This window comes from Macaca thibetana, chromosome 14 (assembly GCF_024542745.1).
Source record: "Macaca thibetana thibetana isolate TM-01 chromosome 14, ASM2454274v1, whole genome shotgun sequence".
NCBI classification, from domain to species: domain Eukaryota; kingdom Metazoa; phylum Chordata; class Mammalia; order Primates; family Cercopithecidae; genus Macaca; species Macaca thibetana.
Window position 1 is genome coordinate 318,499 of NC_065591.1, and position 21,687 is coordinate 340,185.

A 21,687-nucleotide genomic window follows, 5' to 3' on the forward strand; every position below is an offset into this window, starting at 1 on the left:
GATTCTCCTGCTTCAGCCTCCTGAGTAGCTGGGATTACAGGCGCCTGCTACCACACCCAGCTAATTTCTTGTATTTTTAGTAGAGACGAGAGTTTCATGTTGGCCAGACTGGTCTCGAACTCCTGGCCAGGTGGAACTTAGTGATCCACCTACCTCAGCCTCCCAAAGTGCTGGGATTACAGGTGTGAACCACTGCACCCAGCAAGTAATTCTTATGAACAAATTAGCCTTATAAAGTTGTCATAAACATGTGATGTGTGGCCAGGTTAGAGTCCCGTGTAACCTGGTCTGAGCTGGCCTCTGGGCGGCGTGCCTTGTCGGGGGTGCCATGGGCTGTTTCGGGGATCACCAGCCTGGGGTGACACGCGCCTGTCCGGCGGATGGCGGCCTGGGGTGACACGCGCCTGTCGGGCGGATGGCGGCCTGGGGTGACGCGTGCCTGTCGGGCGGATGGCGGCCTGGGGTGACGCGTGCCTGTCGGGCGGATGGCGGCCTGGGGTGACGCGTGCCTGTCGGGCGGATGGCGGCCTGGGGTGACGCGTGCCTGTCGGGCGGATGGCGGCCTGGGGTGACGCGTGCCTGTCCGGCGGATGGCGGCCTGGGGTGACGCGTGCCTGTCGGGGGGATGGCGGCCTGGGGTGACGTGCCTGTCGGGCGCATGGCGGCCTGGGGTGATGCGCGCCTGTCGGGCGGATGGCGGCCTGGGGTGACGCGTGCCTGTCGGGCGATGGCGGCCGGGGGTGACGCGCCTGTCGGGCGGATGGCGGCCGGGGGTGACGTGCCTGTCGGGCGGATGGCGGCCTGGGGTGACGCGTGCCTGTCGGGCAGATGGCGGCCGGCGGTGACGCGCCTGTCGGGCGGATGGCGGCCGGGGGTGACGCGCCTGTCGGGCGGATGGCGGCCGGGGTGACGCGCGCCTGCACCAGGAGCGGCTTTCCTTGGCCAGTGCCCATGTTCCTGTTTTCATTTTTATCTTTTCTGGGGAGGACAGGAGATGATTTCAGTGTCTTTCCACTGAATGTTACGACCCACTCCATGCACCTTGGAGGCACAGCTGAGGTGGGGCCTGTCTGGCTTCAGGGGGCCCTGGAAGGTACTTTTCACACCTCCCAACCCTCAGCACTGAGAGACTTCGGGAGGGGCACCTGTGACAGGGACGCGGGTCCCACCTTGCTGAACCCAACAGCGAGGGCATCTCTGCTTCTGTCCCTGGAGGTTGACAGCAGTAGTGTGGGAGCTGGGGCCTGGGTGGAGACCGCGTCAGAAACTCTGGTTTCACCTGGGGGGCCATGAATGTCCTGCCAAGGGTGAGACCCTCGGGGCTCTGGGTGGAGAGCAGCACCTGCCCAGAACCACCAGACCCTTGTCCCGGCTGCACCAGGGGCCAGTGGCCTTGTGCCCTCCTCCATCCTCCGTCCTGCAAGCCTCCGGCGGGGCTTGGCCTCACCTGCCTCTGTCTACTCAGGACTTTCAGGACCAGGCACTCCTGCAGGCAGAGAGGGGAATTTCTCGGACTGAAGTTGTTATTAGGTATTTTTTAAGAATGTTGTCTTAAAAACAGATAGCTTGTCTCTGTGGCCCCCACGCAGCAGCTTCCTTCACGGCAGCCAAACCCAGAAGCAGCCCAGTGTGCGAACACACCGAGGTGTGACTGTCAGCACAGCACGACTGAGCCGTGGGAGGGACTGGGTGATGCAGCGGCCAGGGGGTCTCAGACCCCGAGCTGAGCACGAGTGGAGAGGATGGGTGCATCCGAATGCCTGCAGAGCACAGAACGGGTCCACGAGCACATCCACAGAGCGGGTCCACAGAGCACATCCACAGAGCGGGAGCACAGAGCACATCCACAGAGCAGCACAGAGCACGTCCACAGAGCACATCCACAGAGTGGGTCCACAGAGCACATCCACAGAGCGGGTCCACAGAGCACATCCACAGAGCAGGAGCACAGAGCACATCCACAGAGCGGGAGCACAGAGCACGTCCACAGAGCAGGTCCACAGAGCACGTCCACAGAGCGGGTGCACGGAGCACGTCCACAGAGCGGGTCCACGGAGCATGTCCACAGAGCACGTCCACAGAGCACATCCACAGAGCGGGTCCACAGAGCACATCCACAGAGCGGGCCACAGAGCACATCCACAGAGCGGGTGCACGGAGCAGGTCCACAGAGCAGGAGCACAGAGCAGGTCCACAGAGCGGGTCCACAGGAGCAGGTCCACAGAGCGGGTCCACGGAGCAGGTCCACAGAGCACATCCACAGAGCGGGTCCACAGAGCACATCCACAGAGCGGGTGCACGGAGCAGGTCCACAGAGCGAGTCCACGGAGTAGGTCCACGGAGCACATCCACAGAGCAGGTCCACAGAGCGGGTCCATGGAGCAGGTCCACAGAGCGGGTCCACAGAGCACATCCACAGAGCGGGTGCACAGAGCAAGTCTATGGAGCAGGTCCACAGAGCACATCCACGGAGCAGGTCCACAGAGCACATCCACAGAGCAGGTCCACAGAGCACATCCACAGAGCAGGTCCACAGAGCACATCCACAGAGCAGGTCCACAGAGCACGTCCACAGAGCGGGTCCACAGAGCACATCCACAGAGCGGGAGCACAGAGCACATCCACAGAGCGGGTGCACGGAGCAGGTCCACAGAGCGAGTCCACGGAGCAGGTCCACAGAGCACATCCACAGAGCGGGTCCACGGAGCAGGTCCACAGAGCACATCCACAGAGCGGGTCCACGGAGCAGGTCCACAGAGCGGGTGCACAGAGCAGGTCCACAGAGCGAGTCCGCGGAGTAGGTCCACGGAGCACATCCACAGAGCAGGTCCACAGAGCGGGTCCACAGAGCAGGTCCACAGAGCGGGTCCACAGAGCACATCCACAGAGCGGGTGCACAGAGCAAGTCCATGGAGCAGGTCCACAGAGCACATCGATGGAGCAGGTCCACAGAGCACATCCACAGAGCAGGTGCACAGAGCAGGTCCACAGAGTACATCCACAGAGTACATCCACAGAGCAGGTCCACGGAGCAGGTCCACAGAGCACATCCATGGAGCGGGTCCGCAGAGCACATCCATGGAGCGGGTCCACTGAGCAGGTCCACGGAGCAGATCCACAGAGCGGGTCCGCAGAGCACGTCCACAGAGCACATCCACAGAGCGGGTGCACAGAGCAGGTCCACACGTCGGATGCGGGGGCGGATGTGAGCAGTGTGCCTGTGGCCAGGGCTGTGTGTCTGCACGTCCACCAGCCTAAGCTGCTTCTCAGTGAAACCCACTGAGACTCTGGCTGAGGCCTGCCCCAAAGAGCTTTGCCAAGGAGGGAACCCCTCGCGCCCTCCTTCCCGTGAGCCTGCGTCTTTGGTTGCAGCTACAGCTGTCATGCTTCCATCTTATGAATCACAGGAGTCCTGTTGGTGTTGGATGAGTTGACCCCAAAAAGACACAAGAACTCTCTAGAGACACTTCCTGGGGGTCCTGCGTGCTGGATCAGGGAGGCAGTAGCTCCTGACGCCTTCCTCCTACGTGGGCTTTGTGATCGCTGATGGTCACATGGGGGGCGTTTGGTGGCCTCTGTAGAGCTAGTGTCTTCCTGATGTGACACTGGGAACCACCAGCAGCCCGAGCACAAGGGCTCCCGGCCACTGGGCGGGCGGCAAATGTGAGGGCGAATGTTGGGCCCAGGGTGGTGGAGGTGTCCGGGCCTTGCCCGCCCCGGAGTTGCCCAGCTCTGCCCGAGGCCCTTCCTCCCGCCCCAGCTCTTCCACAATGGGTGTCTGGGGGTCCCTGCAGCCTCCCACCTCCCTCCTGGGAGAAGCCTGCACACACTGAGGGGCTGTTTGTTCTTTATTTGCAGAGGTATTGTGGCCAGTATTTTGGTTTTCTTATGTTTTGGAGTCACACAAGCTAAAGACGGGCCATTTTCCAGACCTCATCCAGGTAACTTGCCATTTCCTTCTCCGTGTGCCCCGTGGCAGTTCTGTTCTGAGCAGCCATCTGTGTCTGTGCTGCTGGGTGTGAGTGTCCCGTCCTCCCCTCCGCCCGGCCCTCCCCAAGGTCTCCAAGGCCACTTCCCACGTGGACGAGGACGTGGTGTTCTCAGCTGGCCATGTGCTCCTCCTCCAGCCACCAAGGGTCCCTCCAGGCCTTCTCTGGCCCTTTCACTCTTCCCTGTCCAGGGCTCTCCGGCCCTTCTCTTCCTGCTTCTGCCTCCTCTTTCCACAGACCCGGTGGCAGAGGGCTCCAGGTGGGGCTGTGAGGCCGGGGACTGCAGACTCCAGGTGGGGCTGTGAGGCGCTGCCCACCCCCTGCCCAGCACATTCTGCCTCGGCCTCCACCCCACCTTATGGCCCTGACTTCTAACAAACCCTCGTGGGCCAGAGCTTCCCCCAGTCTCAGTGCGCTGTCCCCACGTCCCACCCCAGGGAGGGGCTCAGGCTTCTGTAGGGTTGGTGGTTTCCCCAGAGTGGCCACACGAAGTAATTAGAAACATAGTTTCTGGTTCAACAGGAGTAGGTATTATAGGAAATTTCAAAAATGCAAAAAATACTTAAAAATAAAACTACCCACAAATAATAACCACTGTTAAATTTTCACGTTTGTGTATATGGACATATTCACGACCTCGAAAGACTGGAATCCTGAACGTGTGGCTTCGTGCGTTCCCCACTTCAGGTTCAATAACTTCAGTCATTTTCTTATAATTTTTTTTTTTTTTGAGACGGAGTCTTGCTCTGTCGCCCAGGCTGGCGTGCAGTGGTGCGATCTCAGCTCACTGCAAGCTCCACCTCCTGGGTTCACGCCATTCTCCTGCCTCAGCCTCCCGAGTAGCTGGGACTACAGGCGCCCGCCACCATGCCCAGCTAATTTTTTGTATTTTTAGTAGAGACTGGGTTTCACCGTGTTAGCCAGGATGGTCTCAATCTCCTGACCTCGAGATCCACCCGCCTTGACCTCCCAAAGTGCTGGGGTTACAGGGTAAGCCATTGCACCCGGCCCTTCCTTACTGATTTTTTAAATGACTTTAGTCATTTAGGTTTAAATGACTTTAATCATTTCCTTACTAATTTTTTGACAGCTGAAATTTTAATGACTGCTTGTTTAGCTGTCATTTGAATGTACTACATTTAACCAATTTATTTAAACCATAATACTGTATATTTAGAAAGTTTCCAGTTTTATTTTAATAAACTAGGCTGTGGTGAATTTTTTCCCTATGCTCTGTGTAAATATCTGATTATTCATTTAATAAAATGTCCCAGAAGTAAGTATTGAATTATAGGACACACACAGTTTAAGCCCGTGATACGTGTTATAAAATTGGCCTCCAGGAGAGCGGCGTCTGCCCCGGGAGAGCGGCGTCTGCCCCGGGAGAGCGGCGTCTGCCCCAGGGTCAGCGCCATGGTGGTGAGTGAAGCTTCCCCATCCCCAGAGGCCCTGAGCGGGGAGCCGTCCGGTGACCCAAGCAGGCTGGTCTCGCTGGCCGCTTCCTTGCCCAGGGCCTTGAGAAAGGGCTCCTTGAGTGCCTGGTGGGCCGCTCTGCTGACTGACAGCTGTGTAGGAAGGGCCCAGGGCTCTTGTCTGCCCAGTCGGCTGAGCACAGACGGTCTTGCCTCAGACGGGTTTGGATTGCTCAGCAGAGCAGTGGAAAGTGCAGCGATAGTCTAAAAACTGCCTGTCACACAGTGAAAAGCCTGGTGCAGTTACATGTTTGTTGGGTGGATTTGGAGGGAAGAAGAGCTGCCGGAAGCTCAGCCGGTGGCCGTCCTTGCTTGGAGATGCACCAAATCCCTCCTGGGTGCCGGCATCACCGGGTGCTGGGACGCAGCCGTGAGTGGGGCAGACTGGTCAGCAGGCAGCAGCTTTTCCTGGCATGTGGCCCCGGCACAGGGAGAGACTCCTGGGAGGTCCTCAGCTCCGTGCAGTCTAGGAGCTCCGGCTGCAGGTCCCCTGGTGGGATGTGGAGCATCTGGGCCTGAAGGTCTTGATGCTTCTGAAAGCTCCAGCCATGGCTCCTCTGAGCTGTGGCTTGTCCCCTCCTGCTGGGCAGGGCTGGGAGTTCCCAGGGTGTTCAGTTTTGGTTTGAGCTCTGCTCTACCTTTCTTCTGTTAGTTTAGTTTGCTTGGCATAAATTCCACGTTACTTTGCCAGTCTTCAATTTACTGATGGGGAAGCCTGTCCTGGAGCCACCTTCTTCCACGTGTCTTGTTAACTTGGGGGCCGGCAGGGAGCCCTCAACCCTCTGCAGTCACAACACATTGAAGTGGACAAGTGAATCCTGTGCAGCGGAGGTTCTGGGAGGGGCAGGGAGAAGGGTTCTCCAGAAAGGTGGTCCCTGTGGGCTCTGCCCACCTTCTTCCCACTCCCCTGGGTCTGGCCCAGGAATGCCCAGTCCGGCGGCTGTAGCCGTAGCCATTAGCGACTGGGCCTCATGAGGAAGAGTGGAAATGAGCCCAGCCCGGCAGTGGAGGGAGCCGCTTTCTTTGGAAACTTGAGTTGGCTGCAGCTCGGAGGGAGGCGGAAGGTCCTGGGCCACTGAGACGGGCACCCCTTCTGTGTAAACTGCATTTTCTTCCTGGCTCCCTCTGAAGGCTGAGTCAGCCACAGTGTTGCCAGGGCTGCTGAGGCTGCCTGTCTGTCTTTCCCCTGTGGTGTGATGTTTAGAAAGGCAAACGAACGCTGGGGGCTGGAGGTGGCCCTGGGGTCAGGGAGGTCTGGAGTTGCTCCGGGGAGCGAGGCAGGAATGCAGACCAAGGGCCTGCTGGGTATTCGGGGGCGGCAGCCTGGTGCTGGTCACATGTGAAGCCTGAGTGGGGAGAGGAGTCCGAGATCACCTTTCTGATCTGGGGCCTTCCCCAACAGGAGAAATGTGAGAAAGATTCGACTCGGCAGTGGCGGGGAGGGAAGTTAGCCCCGGACGTGGTGACCTGTGGCCCACTCAGAACATTGTGGTTTCATGGGTATAGCTGTCCCCTCAGAGAGCGCCTGCAGGCCGGGTACCTTCTTCGAAGGCGTCCCCTTTGGTCAGCGTCAGAGAACGCCTGCAGGCAGGGCACCTTCTTCGAAGGCGTCCCCTTCAGTCAGTGTCAGAGAACGCCTGCAGGCCGGGCACCTGCTCGAAGGCGTCCCCTTCAGTCAGTGTGAGAGAACGCCGGCAGGCCGGGCACCTTCTTGAAGGCGTCCCCTTCAGTCAGTGTCAGAGAACGCCGGCAGGCCGGCACCTGCTCCGAAGGTGTCCCCTTCAGTCAGTGTCGGGCGAGGGCTGCCCCAAATTAGTCTCACCACGACCTTTAGCTCTTGGGCCACTGGGAAGTGTTCAGGTTCTCACCCCTCACGTGAGGAATCAGTTTGTGATCTCAGCTGTCTGTCTTGGGTCCCAGACCTCCCTAAGCAGCTTTTCCTAAGAACACCAGGGCGTTTGTATTTCCTGCCGATGGAGGGCGGCTTTTCGTGAGCCATGGTGGCCATCTTCCCCTGAGTACGTCGGGGCCTCCTGCGTTTGGTCCTAAAACCTCACGTCTGCGTGTCTTGCCATGAGCTGCTCGGAGCCGTGGGAAGTCAGGAATTGAGGGATGGTTTCACATTAGAAGTCTATTAACGTAACTCATCACATCAACATGAAAAAATTAATCCCCTTAAATGCAGAAAAACAAAAATTCATATTCATCTATGACAAAAACTTAACATACTGGAATTTAAAAAATTTTTTAACATGATAAAAAAGTATCCTAGTCTGGGCAACATGTCAAAACCCCATCTCTACAAAAAAAAAAATTAGGCCGGGCGCGGTGGCTCAAGCCTGTAATCCCAGCACTTTGGGAGGCCGAGACGGGCGGATCACGAGGTCAGGAGATCGAGACCATCCTGGCTAACACAGTGAAACCCCGTCTCTACTAAAAAATACAAAAAAACTAGCCGGGCGAGGTGGCGGGCGCCTGTAGTCCCAGCTACTCGGGAGGCTGAGGCAGGAGAATGCCGTAGACCCGGGAGGCGGAGCTTGCAGTGAGCTGAGATCCGGCCACTGCACTCCAGCCTGGGCGACAGAGCGAGACTCCGTCTCAAAAAAAAAAAAAAATTAGCTGGATGCGGTGGCAGTCACCTGTGGTCCCAGCTACTCAGGAGGCTCAGGTAGGAGGTCGCTCGAGCCAGGAGGCAGAGGTTGCACCAAGGTTGCGCTCCAGCCTGGGAGACAGAGACTCCATCTCAAAAAGAAATATCCACCAGAAACCTACCCCAGACTTCATGGCACAAGGTTAGAAGCGTCACTGGTGAACAGGACAGGGATGTTTGCTGACTGATTCTGTGCAGCAGTTCACGGGCCGAAGATTTAAGGGCTGGAATGGAAAAAAATGAAGAAAAAAATTCACTTTTTAGAGGGAAATTGTGCCTAATTCTCAGTTACAGCTTTATAAAGGCTCTCCAGGGACCTGTGAGGGGCCCAGAAGAGACACCGGGTGTGAAGGAGCCAGGAGCCAGCCTGGGGCTGAGCGGGGCCCGGAGGCCTGGGCCGGGCGCACTCACCTTCTGTCATCTGTCTTTGTAGCTTACTGGAGGTTTTGGCTCTGCGTGAGTGTGGTCTACGAGCTGTTTCTCATCTTTATTCTCTTCCAGGTAAGCCGTGTTTCTGGGTTGGATACCTGGGAACTTAGGTGACGGTCTGGCCCCAGGCAGGGTGACAAAGGAGGCCTTGCCCACCCGGACCTCGAGTGATGGGAGGAAGCAGGGCCGGACCTCAGAACGTAGGCCGAGCCGCGGGGGCCTCCAGGAGCATCTGTGTGGCCCTCGAGTGATGGGAGGAAGCAGGGCCGGACCTCAGAACGTAGGCCGAGCCGCGGGGGCCTCCAGGAGCATCTGTGTGGCCCTCGAGTGATGGGAGGAAGCAGGGCCGGACCTCAGAACGTAGGCCGAGCCGCGGGGGCCTCCAGGAGCATCTGTGTGGCCCTCGAGTGATGGGAGGAAGCAGGGCTAGACCTCAAAACGTAGGCCGAGCCGCGGGGGCCTCCAGGAGTATCCGCTGGTGGGGGGCTGACTGTGGCCGGGTAGCAGGGCCACACCTAAGTGTGGACACAGACGAGGGCAGGGCCAGTGGTGCAGCTGCCAGGGTGGCTTTGCCCACAGCTGTCTGAGTGCGGGTAGGGACTGGGCATGAAGGGAGCAGCAAGGGACCTGCGATGCAGGCCAGCATGTGTGTGGCCAGGGCATCTGGGCCTCAGAGGGGCCCCCAGCGCCCAGAGGGACAGGGTCTTTGTGTCTGTGTTTTGTGGTTGACCAGTGTGGCTGTGTGTGCTGCTTCCCCATCCTGACCACCTTCCGCAAGACGGGCGGGTGCGGGTGGGAGATGCAGCTCCTTTGTAATTCCTGGGTCAGGCTGTGTTGCTGCCACAAATGCTTACTTTATTAATACTCTCTGTTCCGTTTAACTCAGTTTAAACACACATTTTGGGGCTGTCTTCAGGTTACAAAGGACTTTGCTATTCCCAGTCTTAAAACTCTGTCAGTGCGTGACCAGATTTTTTATCATCATGGCAGAATTGGCTTTTCTGGGGTAGTGTACGTTCTATGAATTTTAGCATTTGTGTGGACTTATAGAAACACAATTAGGACGTACAACAATTCCACTGGCCCCAAAATTCATTTGTGTTACCCCTTGGTAGTCGTACCCGCCCCTGACCCCTGACTGCTGGTGAAGGACGCTTCTGTCTCCGAGAGTGTCCTATACACGGAATCATGCAGTGGGCAGCCTCTTCCCGCCCTGCACGGTGCCTCTGAGGTTCATCCAGGTTGCATGTGTCTTCCATGCTCCTCTTTCTTTTAGTATTTATCTGTTTTTGAGACGGAGTCTCACTCTGTCACCCAGGCTGGAGTGCAGTGGTGTGATCTCGGCTCACTGTAGCCTCCACCTCCCGGGTTCAAGTGATCCTCCTGCCTCAGCCTCCCAAGTAGCTGGAATTACAGGCACCCGCCACCACCCCCCACTAATTTATTGTAATTTTTAGTTTCATCGTGTTGGCCAGGCTGGTCTTGAACTCCTGACCTCAAATGATCTGCCCGCCTCAGCCTCCTCAAGTGCTGGGATTCCAGGTGTGAACCGCCCCGCCGCCCTGGGCTCCTCTTTCTTGGCAGTGACAGTTTCTCAGGCTCCTTGTGTTTGGTGACCTGGACAGTTTTGTGGATTGGTCAGGAATGTAGTGGAATACCCCTCAAGTGACATTTGAAATTGGACAGTGTGAGTCCACCCAGGTTGTTCTTTTTCAAGATGGTTTTGAATCATCTGGGTCTCTTCCATTTCCAAACAAATGTGAGGATCACCCTTTCCAGTTCTGTGGAAAGAACAGTGGAATTTTTTATAGAGATTGCATCGAATCTGCAAATCTGTTTTGGGAATAGTGTCATCCTAACAATATTAACTCAGTCCTTGAAAATGGGATGGCTTTCTGTTTATTTAGGTCTGTAATTTCTTCCAACAATGTGTTAGAGTTTTCAGGGTTTAAGTTTTGCACTTTCTTTATTACATTTACATCCAGTTATCTTATTCATTTTATGCCCTTGTAAGTGGAACTGTTTTAATTTTACTTTTGCATTGCTCATTACTAGTGTATGGAGATGTAGCTTATTTTTGTGACTGGTCTTGCATCCTGCAACCTTGCTGAACTTATTAGCTCTAAGAGTTGTGGGATGTTGGGGTAGATTCTTAAGAATATGCTATAGTCAAGATTATGTCTTCTACAAATAGAGTTTTACTTCTTCCTTTCCAGTCTAGATGTCTTTTATTTTCTTGTGTAGCTGCGCTGGCCAGAACCTGCAGCTCAATGTTTCCTAGAACAGGCAAGGATGGGCTTTTTTTTTTCTTTTTTTTTGGAGACAGGGTCTTGCTCTGTTGCCCAGGCTAGAGTACAGTTGTGCGATCATAGGCCTCCACAGCCTCTAACTTCCCAGGCTCAGGTGATTTTCCTGCCTCAGCCTCCTGAGTAGCTGGGACTACAGCCATGTGCCACCACGCCTGGCTTTGTTTTTTTGAGACATAGTCTTGCTTTATCACCCAGTCTGGAGTACAGTGGCATGATCTTGGCTCACTGCAACCTCCACCTCCCAGGTTCAAGCTATTCTCGTGCCTCAGTCTCCGAAGTAGCTGGGATTACAGGCACGTGCCACCACACCCAACTTTTGTATTTTTAGTAGAGAAAGGGTTTCACCATGTTGGCCAGGCTGGTCTCAGAATTCCTGGCCTCAAGTGAGCCACCGCACCTAATTTTTAAATTTTCTGTGGAGGTGAGGTTTCGCCATGTTGGCCAGGCTGATGTCAAACTCCTAGGCTCAAGCTATCCATCCCCCTTGGCCTCCCAAAGTGCTGGGAGTATAAATGTGAGCCACTGTGCCTGGCCAGATGGACATTCTTACCTGATTCCTGATCTTAGGGGAAAAGCATCCGGTCTTTCCCCACTGAGTGTGTTAGCTGTGAGTTTTTCCTGGATCTCCCTTACCGAGTGGAGAACGTTCTGTGAGTTTTTCATGGATCTCCCCTACCGAGTGGAGAACGTTCTGTGAGTTTTTCATGGATCTCCCTTACCGAGCGGAGAACATTCTGTGAGTTTTTCATGGATCTCCCCTACCGAGTGGAGAACGTTCTGTGAGTTTTCATAGATCTCCCTTACCGAGTGGAGAACATTCTGTGAGTTTTTCATGGATCTCCCCTACCGAGTGGAGAACGTTCTGTGAGTTTTTCATGGATCTCCCCTACCAAGTGGAGAACGTTCTGTGAGTTTTCATAGATCTCCCCTACTGAGTGGAGAACGTTCTGTGAGTTTTCATAGATCTCCCCTACCAAGTGGAGAACGTTCTGTGAGTTTTTCATGGATCTCCCCTACCAAGTGGAGAACGTTCTGTGAGTTTTTCATGGATCTCCCCTACCAAGTAGAGAACGTTCTGTGAGTTTTCATAGATCTCCCCTACCGAGTGGAGAACGTTCTGTGAGTTTTTCATGGATCTCCCTTACCGAGCGGATTCTGTGAGTTTTTCATGGATCTCCCCTACCGAGTGGAGAACGTTCTGTGAGTTTTCATAGATCTCCCCTACCGAGTGGAGAACGTTCTGTGAGTTTTTCATGGATCTCCCTTACCGAGCGGAGAACATTCTGTGAGTTTTTCATGGATCTCCCCTACCGAGTGGAGAACGTTCTGTGAGTTTTTCATGGATCTCCCCTACCGAGTGGAGAACGTTCTGTGAGTTTTCATAGATCTCCCCTACCGAGTGGAGAACGTTCTGTGAGTTTTCATAGATCTCCCCTACCAAGTGGAGAACGTTCTGTGAGTTTTTCATGGATCTCCCCTACCAAGTGGAGAACGTTCTGTGAGTTTTTCATGGATCTCCCCTACCAAGTAGAGAACGTTCTGTGAGTTTTCATAGATCTCCCCTACCGAGTGGAGAACGTTCTGTGAGTTTTCATAGATCTCCCCTACCGAGTGGAGAACGTTCTGTGAGTTTTCATAGATCTCCCTTACCGAGTGGAGAACGTTCTGTGAGTTTTCATAGATCTCCCCTACCGAGTGGAGAACGTTCTGTGAGTTTTTCATGGATCTCCCCTACCGAGTGGAGAACGTTCTGTGAGTTTTCATAGATCTCCCTTACCGAGTGGAGAACGTTCTGTGAGTTTTTCATGGATCTCCCCTACCGAGTGGAGAACGTTCTGTGAGTTTTTCATGGATCTCCCTTACTGAGCGGAGAACATTCTGTGAGTTTTTCATGGATCTCCCCTACCGAGTGGAGAAAGTTCAGAGTTTTTCATAGATCTCCCTTACCAAGTAGAGAACATTCTAGTATATTCCTAGTTGGTTGAGTGTTTTTATCATGAAAGGTTGTAAGAGTTTTGTTACATGTTTTTTTTGCATCAAGTGAGATGATCATATGGGTGTTTTTCCCCCTTTGTTAATATGATGAATTACATTTATTTTCTTATCCTGAACCAACCTTGCATTCCTGGGATAAATCCTGCTTGGTCGCAGGGTGTGCCTTTTTACATATTGCCGGACTTGCTTTCCTAGCATTTTATCTGAGATTTTTGCATCCATATTTGTAAGAGATACTGTCCTTTAATTTTCCTGGAATGTCTTGTTCTGGCTTTGGCACCAGGGTTTGTGAGGATGTGTCTGATGTTTTCTCATGATTCGTCTGGGGTGAAGGCACACACTGGCACCATCACCATGATGCACCTGTGGTGCTGTGGACCTTGACCACCAGGTAAGGTGTGTCTGTCAGGCTTTCCACGGTCAATCCGTAGTGCATTCTCCACAGGGGGTCACTGGTGCAGCCTGCACAGAGGGGAGTTTCGTTGCCCTCCTTGGAGTGTGCGTCTGTGCGCTACCTGGAACTCTTGTGCACGGGAGAGATCCTGCTTCTCTTCCGTTAGGTATTCCATCACGTGTTTGTTTATGTCAGTGCGGAATTACAGATACGTGTCTTACACGTGGATATTTATTTCAGCGCTGCTGTATTTATCATGGTGCCCAAATTCTTTTACCTTTGGGAGTTTCCACCTGGTTCCTGTATTGCTTTCACACGCCATCACTGAGTTTTTGGCTTTTTGTTTTGTTTTTCTGAGCACATCCTGACTTCCTAGCACTGCGGGATGCTCCAGGCTCCTCCTGTCCACTCCCTACCCCAGTCCTGGAATCAACCCCTTCTCTAAGAGCCCTGGGTCCTTCCTGAATATTAGGGACTGAGACCTGGGTGCTGGGTGGGCTGCGTGGTCCTGGGTGCCACAGCTCACTGTGTGCTCAGACGTCTGTAAATGATGTAAACCTCCCTTGAGGTCAGGCCCAAGAGCCTGCCTTGCCCCAAGGCCAAGAGGTGCATCTGGCTGATGCCAGCGTCTGGGTGAGGAAAGAGTGATGCCCCACAAGGGTGACTTCTGTGAGGGTGTTGGCTGGAGCACATGTGTGGGGAGGGGCCGGGGGTGGGGCTGCGCAGCAGGAACTCGGGGCCCCGTCCCACTGCTGTCTGTCCAGTGGTCCTAGTCCCCCATGTCCTGAAGCGCACCTGTGCCCACCTGGCCCCGGGGAGCACAGGTGTGGAGACTTGGGTTGTCGTGCCGGGGGTTCCTTCTATACGCGCTATCCCACCCGGATTTCCCTGGGGTGGGAGGGCTGCTGAGACAGGGCGCTGCCCTCCTCCAGGGTGACTGAGATGCAATTTACAACCATGATCTCCCGGCCGGGCGCAGTGGCTCACGCCTGTAATCCCAGCTCTTTGGGAGGCCGAGGCGGGCGGATCACGAGGTCAGGAGATGGAGACCATCCTGGCCAACACGGTGAAATCCCGTCTCTACTAAAAATACAAAAAAAAAAAAAGTAGCCGGGCGTGGTGGCGGCGCCTGTAGTCCCAGCTACTCTGGAGGCTGAGGCAGGAGAATGGCGTGAACCCGGGAGGTGGAGGTTGCAGTGAGCTCAGATCGCGCCACTGCACTCCAGCCTGGGCGACAGAGTGAGGCTCCGTCTCAAAAAATAAATAAAAAATAAACAACCATGATCTCCCGTTTCAAGTTGCCACCACTAACTCTAGCCCCACTGATGGGGCACTGGCCTTGCAGACTGTCCAGGACGGCCGGCAGTTTCTGAAGTATGTTGACCCCAAGCTGGGAGTCCCACTGCCAGAGAGACACTATGGGGGAAACTGCCTCATCTATGACCCAGACAACGAGACTGACCCCTTCCACAACATCTGGGTAAGACGCCGGGAGCCCTGAGGTGGATCCCTCCCCAGGTGTGGCCTGTGCCGGACCAGGCACCATCCATGCTCCTGCCTTGCCCCCCGTGCCCCTTGGCCCACATGTGGGGTCTCCTCCTGGCCCAGAGATGTGCTGAGGCCCTGTCACGATGGCCGGGCCCCGCTCTCTAGGCTGTCAGGGACGTGGTCTCCACAGGCCACAGCAGCACCTGTGAGTCCCTGGCCTTCTTCCCGGCATCTGGCAGGTGCTGCTCGGTTGTGGGTTTGACCTGCCAGTATGGGGGGTGGGGGTGGCTGTGCCCCAGGGTCAAGGGTCACACCCTGTCGCCCACAGGACAAGCTGGATGGCTTCGTTCCCGCGCACTTTCTTGGCTGGTACCTGAAGGTACGGCACCTCCTCTTCGCGGCCACCCTGCCCCAGTTCTCAGGCCTGCCCTGTCCTCTGGGCCCGTGGGGTTGAGCTCAGGGTGCTCTGAGTGTGGTGGGAGGGTGTCGCGCTGCATCCTCCCTGGAGCCGAGCCTGGACCCTGGCCAGGTCCTCACTCCGTCCTCAGGGTGGGGGCGGCGGAGAGAGGCAGCAGGGCAGGAAGTCCCGGCCCCACCTGGGCTCAGGCACTGCCCCGTCCCACTTCTGAGGGGCCCTGTGCTACCTGGGGGGCCAAGAGCGGTACCCGCTGGACCCTGCAGCGCACCCGGCAGCCCCTGCACGCAGCCTCAGGCTGGCTTGGCAGAGGGACCAGTACCCCGGCAGTCTGGTGTCAGGCCCTGGGCATGGGGATGCTGCCTTGTTTGCTGACAGTGATAGCATCGAGGCTGCTGGAGGGGCAGCCACCCCGCCCACACTCACCCTGAGACCTCGCTGGGGGGCCGCCCACCCACACTCACCCTGAGACCTCGCTGGGGGGCCGCCCACCCCACACTCACCCTGAGACCTCGCTGGGGGGCCGCCCACCCAACACTCACCCTGAGACCTCGCTGGGGGGCCGCCCACCCCACACTCACCCTGAGACCTTGCTGGGGGTCCTGCCAGTGCTCTCAACTCCAAGAATGTTGCCAGCCGGGGTGGGGGCCGTGTGCACCCGTGGGCAAGGCCGAGCATGGCAGCACATCCCACACTCTGGTTGACCCTGGCACCCGCAGACCCTGATGATCCGAGACTGGTGGATGTGCATGATCATCAGCGTGATGTTCGAGTTCCTGGAGTACAGCCTGGAGCACCAGCTGCCCAACTTCAGCGAGTGCTGGTGGGACCACGTAGGTGCCGGCAGAGCCCCCAGGGCAGTGGGTGCAGGCTGAGGGGCATTCTCGGTTCCCCTGTGCCCTGCTGGGGTCTTCCTCAGGGGCCCCGTTACCCCCCAACCCCTGCGACGAGTGCTGGCCCCTCCCCGCAGTGGATCATGGATGTGCTTGTCTGCAACGGGCTGGGCATCTACTGCGGCATGAAGACCCTCGAGTGGCTGTCCCTGAAGACGTACAAGTGGCAGGGCCTCTGGAACATTCCGACCTACAAGTATGTCGTGGGGGCTGCAAGGGCAGGGCTGGGTGCGGGTTACCCAGAGGCAGCCTCAGCGTCTGTGCCCCAGCGGACCCCGAGCACCAGGCCTGTCCAGCGTGCGGCTCAGCGGGGTGACTGCGGGGCTTTGCCTCCCGGAACCTCCCGTCTGACCCGTTGTCACTTGAGCCTGGCCGCCCCTCATGGTGGCCACGGCGTCTGACCCACTCACCTCGCTCCTCAGTCTCCGGCCGGCCTGGCTCAGGGGCTCTGGGATCCTTCCGTGCTTCTCCCTCCCCTGGTTGCTTTGGTTATGAAATAGTTGCTGGTACTTTGTCATTATGACTTTGGAATTTTAAAAAGATAGAAAAGTCTAAGGAAAGGCCTGGGGGGCGGGGGTCTCCCCTCCTGCCTGTGGGTGCCCCGGCTCTGCCTGGACACCTCTGCACATGCGGCCAGCTCATGGCGCCGTGGAGCGCCCTCTGAGGCGCTGCGGCCGCTGCTCAGACTGGAAGAGACTGAACAGCAGAGGGCTGTGGGGAGGCAGGGCTTGTGGCTGCGTGGCCAGACCTCTGAGGGCGGCCAGGCAGCAGCTGGATAACCAGGAACAGAGTCCGTGGCCCGATGCCGCAGGGTGGGGCCGGGTGACCGAGAGCCGAGCCAGCCCAATGGCGCAGGGCGAGGCTGGTGACCAGGAGCAGAGCCAGCCCGTTGGCGCAGGGCGGGGCCGGGTGACCAGGAACAGTCTGTGGCCCGATGGTGCAGGGTGGGGTTCGGTGGGCTGCCGTCCTCAGGCTGCCGGCTCTGTGGTTCCCAGGGGCAAGATGAAGAGGATCGCCTTCCAGTTCACGCCCTACAGCTGGGTTCGCTTCGAGTGGAAGCCGGCCTCCAGCCTGCGTCGCTGGCTGGCCGTGTGCGGCATCATCCTGGTGGTAAGGCCGGGCTGCCTCGCGACGGCGTGGCGGGCTGGGGGCCAGAGCTGGTGCTCACCTTCTCCTCCCCTAGTTCCTGTTGGCAGAACTGAACACGTTCTACCTGAAGTTTGTGCTGTGGATGCCCCCGGAGCACTACCTGGTCCTCCTGCGGCTCGTCTTCTTCGTGAACGTGGGTGGCGTGGCCATGCGCGAGATCTACGACTTCATGGATGACCCGTGAGGGCTGCGGGGGGCCGGGCGGAGACACCCCCGGGGCGGGGGTCCGGGTGGAGACACCCCTGGGGGGCAGGGGGCCGGGGAGCAGAGACTGGGAGGCTGGGGCCTGGGCAAGGCCTCCTGGAGGACCCTGGGGGGCCCGGAATGCTGAGCCCCCTGCTACCTCTGCAGGAAGCCCCACAAGAAGCTGGGCCCGCAGGCATGGCTGGTGGCGGCCATCACGGCCACGGAGCTGCTCATCGTGGTGAAGTACGACCCCCACACACTCACCTTGTCCCTGCCCTTCTACATCTCCCAGTGCTGGACCCTCGGCTCCGTCCTGGTGCTCACCTGGACCGTCTGGCGCTTCTTCCTGCGGTGAGTGGGGGCGGGCGGGTGTGTTCCGAAGGAGGGCTGCTGTCCGGGTCTCTTGGCGCAAGCGCTGTGGGAGTTTGGTGGTGGTGGTGCCTCCTGTCCCTGCTCCAGCCCTCTGGCTGCTTCTGTGGGAGGGGCCTTTCCTGACCCAGCCCTCGGGTCCTTCACTCTGCACTGGTGGATCCAGGCTCCTCAGGGCTCCAGTCAGCCACGGCTGCTGTCGCAGGGCCAGGGTACCCGGCCCCCACCCAGCCCATCCTGGACCTCCACAGGGATGAGGTGCCAGCTGTCCGTGGGGCCTGCAGTGGGGGCTGGTGTGGAAGCAGGTGATGACACTGCCCCCTGCCCCCAGGGACATCACTTTGAGGTACAAGGAGACCCGACGGCAGAAGCAGCAGAGCAAGGATGACCAGGGCAGCGCCGTCGGCAACGGGGACCAGCACCCGCTGGGGCTGGACGAAGACCTGCTGGAGCCTGGGGTGGCCGAGGGCGAGGGGCCACCAACTCCAAACTGACCTGGGCCGTGGCTGCCTCGTGAGCCTCCCAGAGCCCAGGCCTCCGTGGCCTCCTCCTGTGTGAGTCCCACCAGGAGCCGCGTGCCCAGCCTTGCCCTCAAGGTTTTCTTTTCCTTTTCTCCCGTGCATCTGGCGAGGCTGAAGGCAAGGGGTGGAGGAGGCCCCAGCACAGCCTCATCTCCGTGTGTACACGTGTGTGTGTGTGTACACATGCATGGCCACCTGTGGTGTGCACGTGTGCTCTTCTCCAGTGCCGGGAGCTGGCTGGCGTGGCAAGGGTGTGCTCTGGGGCAGCGTGTCCCTCAGGAACCAGGTCCTCCCTCCCCTTTCTGCCTGGTCAGCCCCGTGGCCTCTGGCCCACCAAGCTCTGTGTCACTCAGCCACGGCATGGCCCCGGCAGGGACATCACAGTACCCTTTCTGCACTCCGTGGGCCCCGGGTGCACTGAGGCCTGGAGGAGTCCACCCTGGCTCCACATCCACCTCCGCAGCTCGCGTGGGCGTTCGTCCACAAACACTCCATAGCTGAGAGGCAGTGGATCCAGGCGGCGACGCTGAGCCATTTCCTCAGAGCCTTCCTTTCACACAGACCACCCTGGAGGACACGCGGACGGGGTCAGAGATCACTGAGCTGGCCCCTCCGGGGGGCCTGGAACCCGGATGCTGGGGCCATGACGCCTCTGGCTCCGAGTTGAGGGTCATCTTCACGAGCAAAGAGAACCAATAAAGTGACAACGAAAGTCTAAGGCTTCCAGCCCTCCCCCCAGCTCCCCGTGTCCTGCTTTGGGGTCCAGTGCAGCCCCCCAGCCTGCCCTCACACCCAGCGCCCACTTGGGGAAAACCACAGAGGACGGGAGGCACCGGGGTCAGCCTCAGCCTCTGCGCCTGAGCAAAGACTTGGCGCCCGCCCTGCCCTGCCTCCCAGAGAGAGCAGGTGCCAGACGCAGCCCCTCCCCCAGGCCCCAGGAGGGTCCAGCACCCACCCTCTACTGCGTTTGTCCCGGGGCCGGCGACCACTGGGCAGTGGACACAGGATTCCTGGAGAGGGGCAGCTGCCTTCTCGGGCCACTTTTTTTTTGAGATGGAGTCTTACTCTGTCACCCAGGCTGGAGTGCGGTAGCACCATCTTGGTTCACTGCAACCTCTGCCTCCCAGGTTCAAGCAATTCTGCCTCAGTCCCCCAAGTAGCTGGAATTACAGGTGCCTGCCGCCACTCCCGACTAATTTTAGTATTTTTAGTAGAGATGGGGTTTTACCACATTGGCTAGGCTGGTCTTGAACTCCCAACGTCAGGTGATCCACTTGCCTTGGCCTCCCACAGTGCTGGGATTACAGGCGTGAGCCACCGTGCCCAGCCAGGCCACTATTTTTTAAACTTTACCATGAAAATTTTCAAACACAAATGGAGGGAAAAGGGGTTCCCTGAGCCCGGTTCCTAGCAAGGGGGAGGTAAGGGGTGTCGGTGGCTGGTTGGACACAGCCTGAGGGGACTCCAGGAGCCAGATGCACCCACACTGCCTGCTCTGCCTCAGGGCCCCAGGCTTTAAACAGCTTTACTTTTTTTTTCTTTGACTACTTTTGGGGAAATTTTCAACCCCTGTATGTCAAGGGCTGTAATGTGGAGCATACATGAGAGCAGCCTCCCGGGCTCGCAGGAAGATGTCCTGTGTGGACACCACGCCCAGTGCCCAGCAAATCCCTTTTCCAGTCACAGCCACTCACAGCTTTGGCCTCTGCGGCCCTGCCCTGTGTGGCAGGACACACGGGGCCTCAGCATCTGCTCTTTGCAGGTGGCAGCTTTGACCCCTCAGGAGGAACTCCCCACTGTGGGGGCCCCTCTCCCCTCCCTCACTCCTGTGGGACCCCACTGTCACTCCACCCGTGTTCTGCATCCCCCTGATGCTCTGAGCCCCGTGGCGGCCGGTGGGGTGACGGCCGGCGGGGGTGACGGCCGGCGGGGGTGACGGCCGGCGGGGGTGATGGCAGGCGGGGGTGGTGGCCGGTGGGGTGACAGCAGGTGGGGGTGACGGCCGGCGGGGGTGATGGCAGGTGGGGGTGGCGGCCGGTGGGGTGGCGGCAGGTGGGGGTGGCGGCCGGGGGTGACAGCAGGTGGGGGTGGCGGCCGGTGGGGTGGCGGCCGGTGGGGTGGCGGCAGGTGGGGGTGGCGGCCGGTGGGGGTGGCGGCCGGTGGGGGTGGTGGCAGGCGGGGGTGGCGGCCAGTGGGGTGGTGGCAGGCGGGGGTGGCGGCAGGCAGGGGTGGCGGCAGGTGGGGGTGGCGGTCTGCTCGTGGTCACCGTCTGCTCTTCCCAAGGAGCAGGACAAGGCGGGGCTTGCGATGAGTCCTGTGTTCAGGCGCCCGCCGTGTCCCAAAGGTGGCCCCTGGGAGCCTTTCCGGCAGCAACTCAACCCCAGACAGCGCCCAAGGGCTCTGGTTCCCCACACACCGAGATGCTCCGAACTCACCTTGGGCATCTCTTGCCCCAGGCCTGGCATCACCCATGTCCCCAAGGAGCCCTGTTCCCCTGACTGGGGGGGGTCATAGTTAAGAAACTAAGATCCTGGGTCATTTTTTAATGTAGGTATGTATGTATATATGTATGTATGTATGTATTTTTGAGACGGAGTCTTGCTCTGTTGCTGGAGTGCACTGGCGCAATCTCAGTTCACTGCAACCTCCACCTCCCAGGTTCAAGCCATTCTCGTGCCTCAGCCTCCCGAGTAGCTGGGATTACAGGCATGGCCACCACGCCCAGCTAAATTTTGTATTTCTAGTACAGATGGGGTTTCATCATGTTGGCCAGGCTGGTCTCGAACTCCCAACCTCAGGAGTTCCCGACCTGATCCACCCACCTCAGCCTCCCAAAGTGCTGGGATTACAGGCAGGCGTGAGCCACTGTGCCCGGCCTCCGCACCCAGCCCCTGGGTCGCTTTAAAGGGCTTTATTGGGCCGGGTGCGATGGCTCACACCAGTAATACCCAAGACCAAACACCAGCCTGGGCAACACGGCAAGACCCTGTCTCTACAAAAAATACAAAAATTAGCCAGGTGTGGGGGTGCACGCCTGTAGTCCCAGCTACCTGGGAGGCTGAGGTGGGAGGACGGTTTGAGTCCCGGAGGTCGAGGCTGCAGTGAGCCGAGATCGCACCACTGCACTCCCACCTGGATGAGTGAGAGAACTTGTCCAAAAAAGGGGGTTGCCAGGGAACTTCTTTGCAATGAATTTGTAGTTGCTGACTCAGCATCAGACCTTTGAAAGCTGACAAGCGTCCCCCCTCTTGGCTTGGCAGGGCAGGGCACCCCGGGCTGGCCCACCTTGATCAGCTGCCCACCCGTGGGCAAGATGGGCTGCCCCTGAGGGTGGGCCCCACCGTCCCACACAGAGCTGCAGACAAAGCTGGGGCGAGAACTGGGCTCCAGGCAGGACCCCAGGTCGGGCTGCACTGGGCAGTGCTGGG

General features: G+C 58.1%; 1 protein-coding gene and 1 long non-coding RNA gene across 4 annotated transcripts in view; both read left to right on the forward strand.

Annotated features, from left to right (window-relative positions):
* The window catches only part of PTDSS2 (phosphatidylserine synthase 2), a 41,988-nt gene extending 22,991 nt beyond the window's left edge, over positions 1-18,997 (forward strand). For 2 of the 3 annotated variants that reach the window (XM_050757830.1, XM_050757829.1), the window contains exons 3-12: positions 3,859-3,941; positions 8,545-8,612; positions 14,584-14,718; positions 15,055-15,105; positions 15,861-15,974; positions 16,112-16,230; positions 17,030-17,144; positions 17,218-17,363; positions 17,535-17,720; positions 18,070-18,997. In XM_050757830.1, coding sequence (XP_050613787.1) covers positions 3,859-3,941; positions 8,545-8,612; positions 14,584-14,718; positions 15,055-15,105; positions 15,861-15,974; positions 16,112-16,230; positions 17,030-17,144; positions 17,218-17,363; positions 17,535-17,720; positions 18,070-18,232 — 1,180 coding nt within the window. In that variant the 3' untranslated portion in view covers positions 18,233-18,997. The remainder of the gene's footprint in view (positions 1-3,858; positions 3,942-8,544; positions 8,613-14,583; positions 14,719-15,054; positions 15,106-15,860; positions 15,975-16,111; positions 16,231-17,029; positions 17,145-17,217; positions 17,364-17,534; positions 17,721-18,069) is intronic. The other variant, XM_050757831.1, reaches the window with a different exon arrangement.
* LOC126935821 (uncharacterized) lies at positions 1,913-3,755 on the forward strand. The gene is made up of 3 exons (XR_007719311.1): positions 1,913-2,047; positions 2,555-2,749; positions 2,854-3,755. It is a non-coding gene; the product is annotated as an uncharacterized LOC126935821 (long non-coding RNA).
* Positions 18,998-21,687: the final 2,690 nt, after the last annotated feature.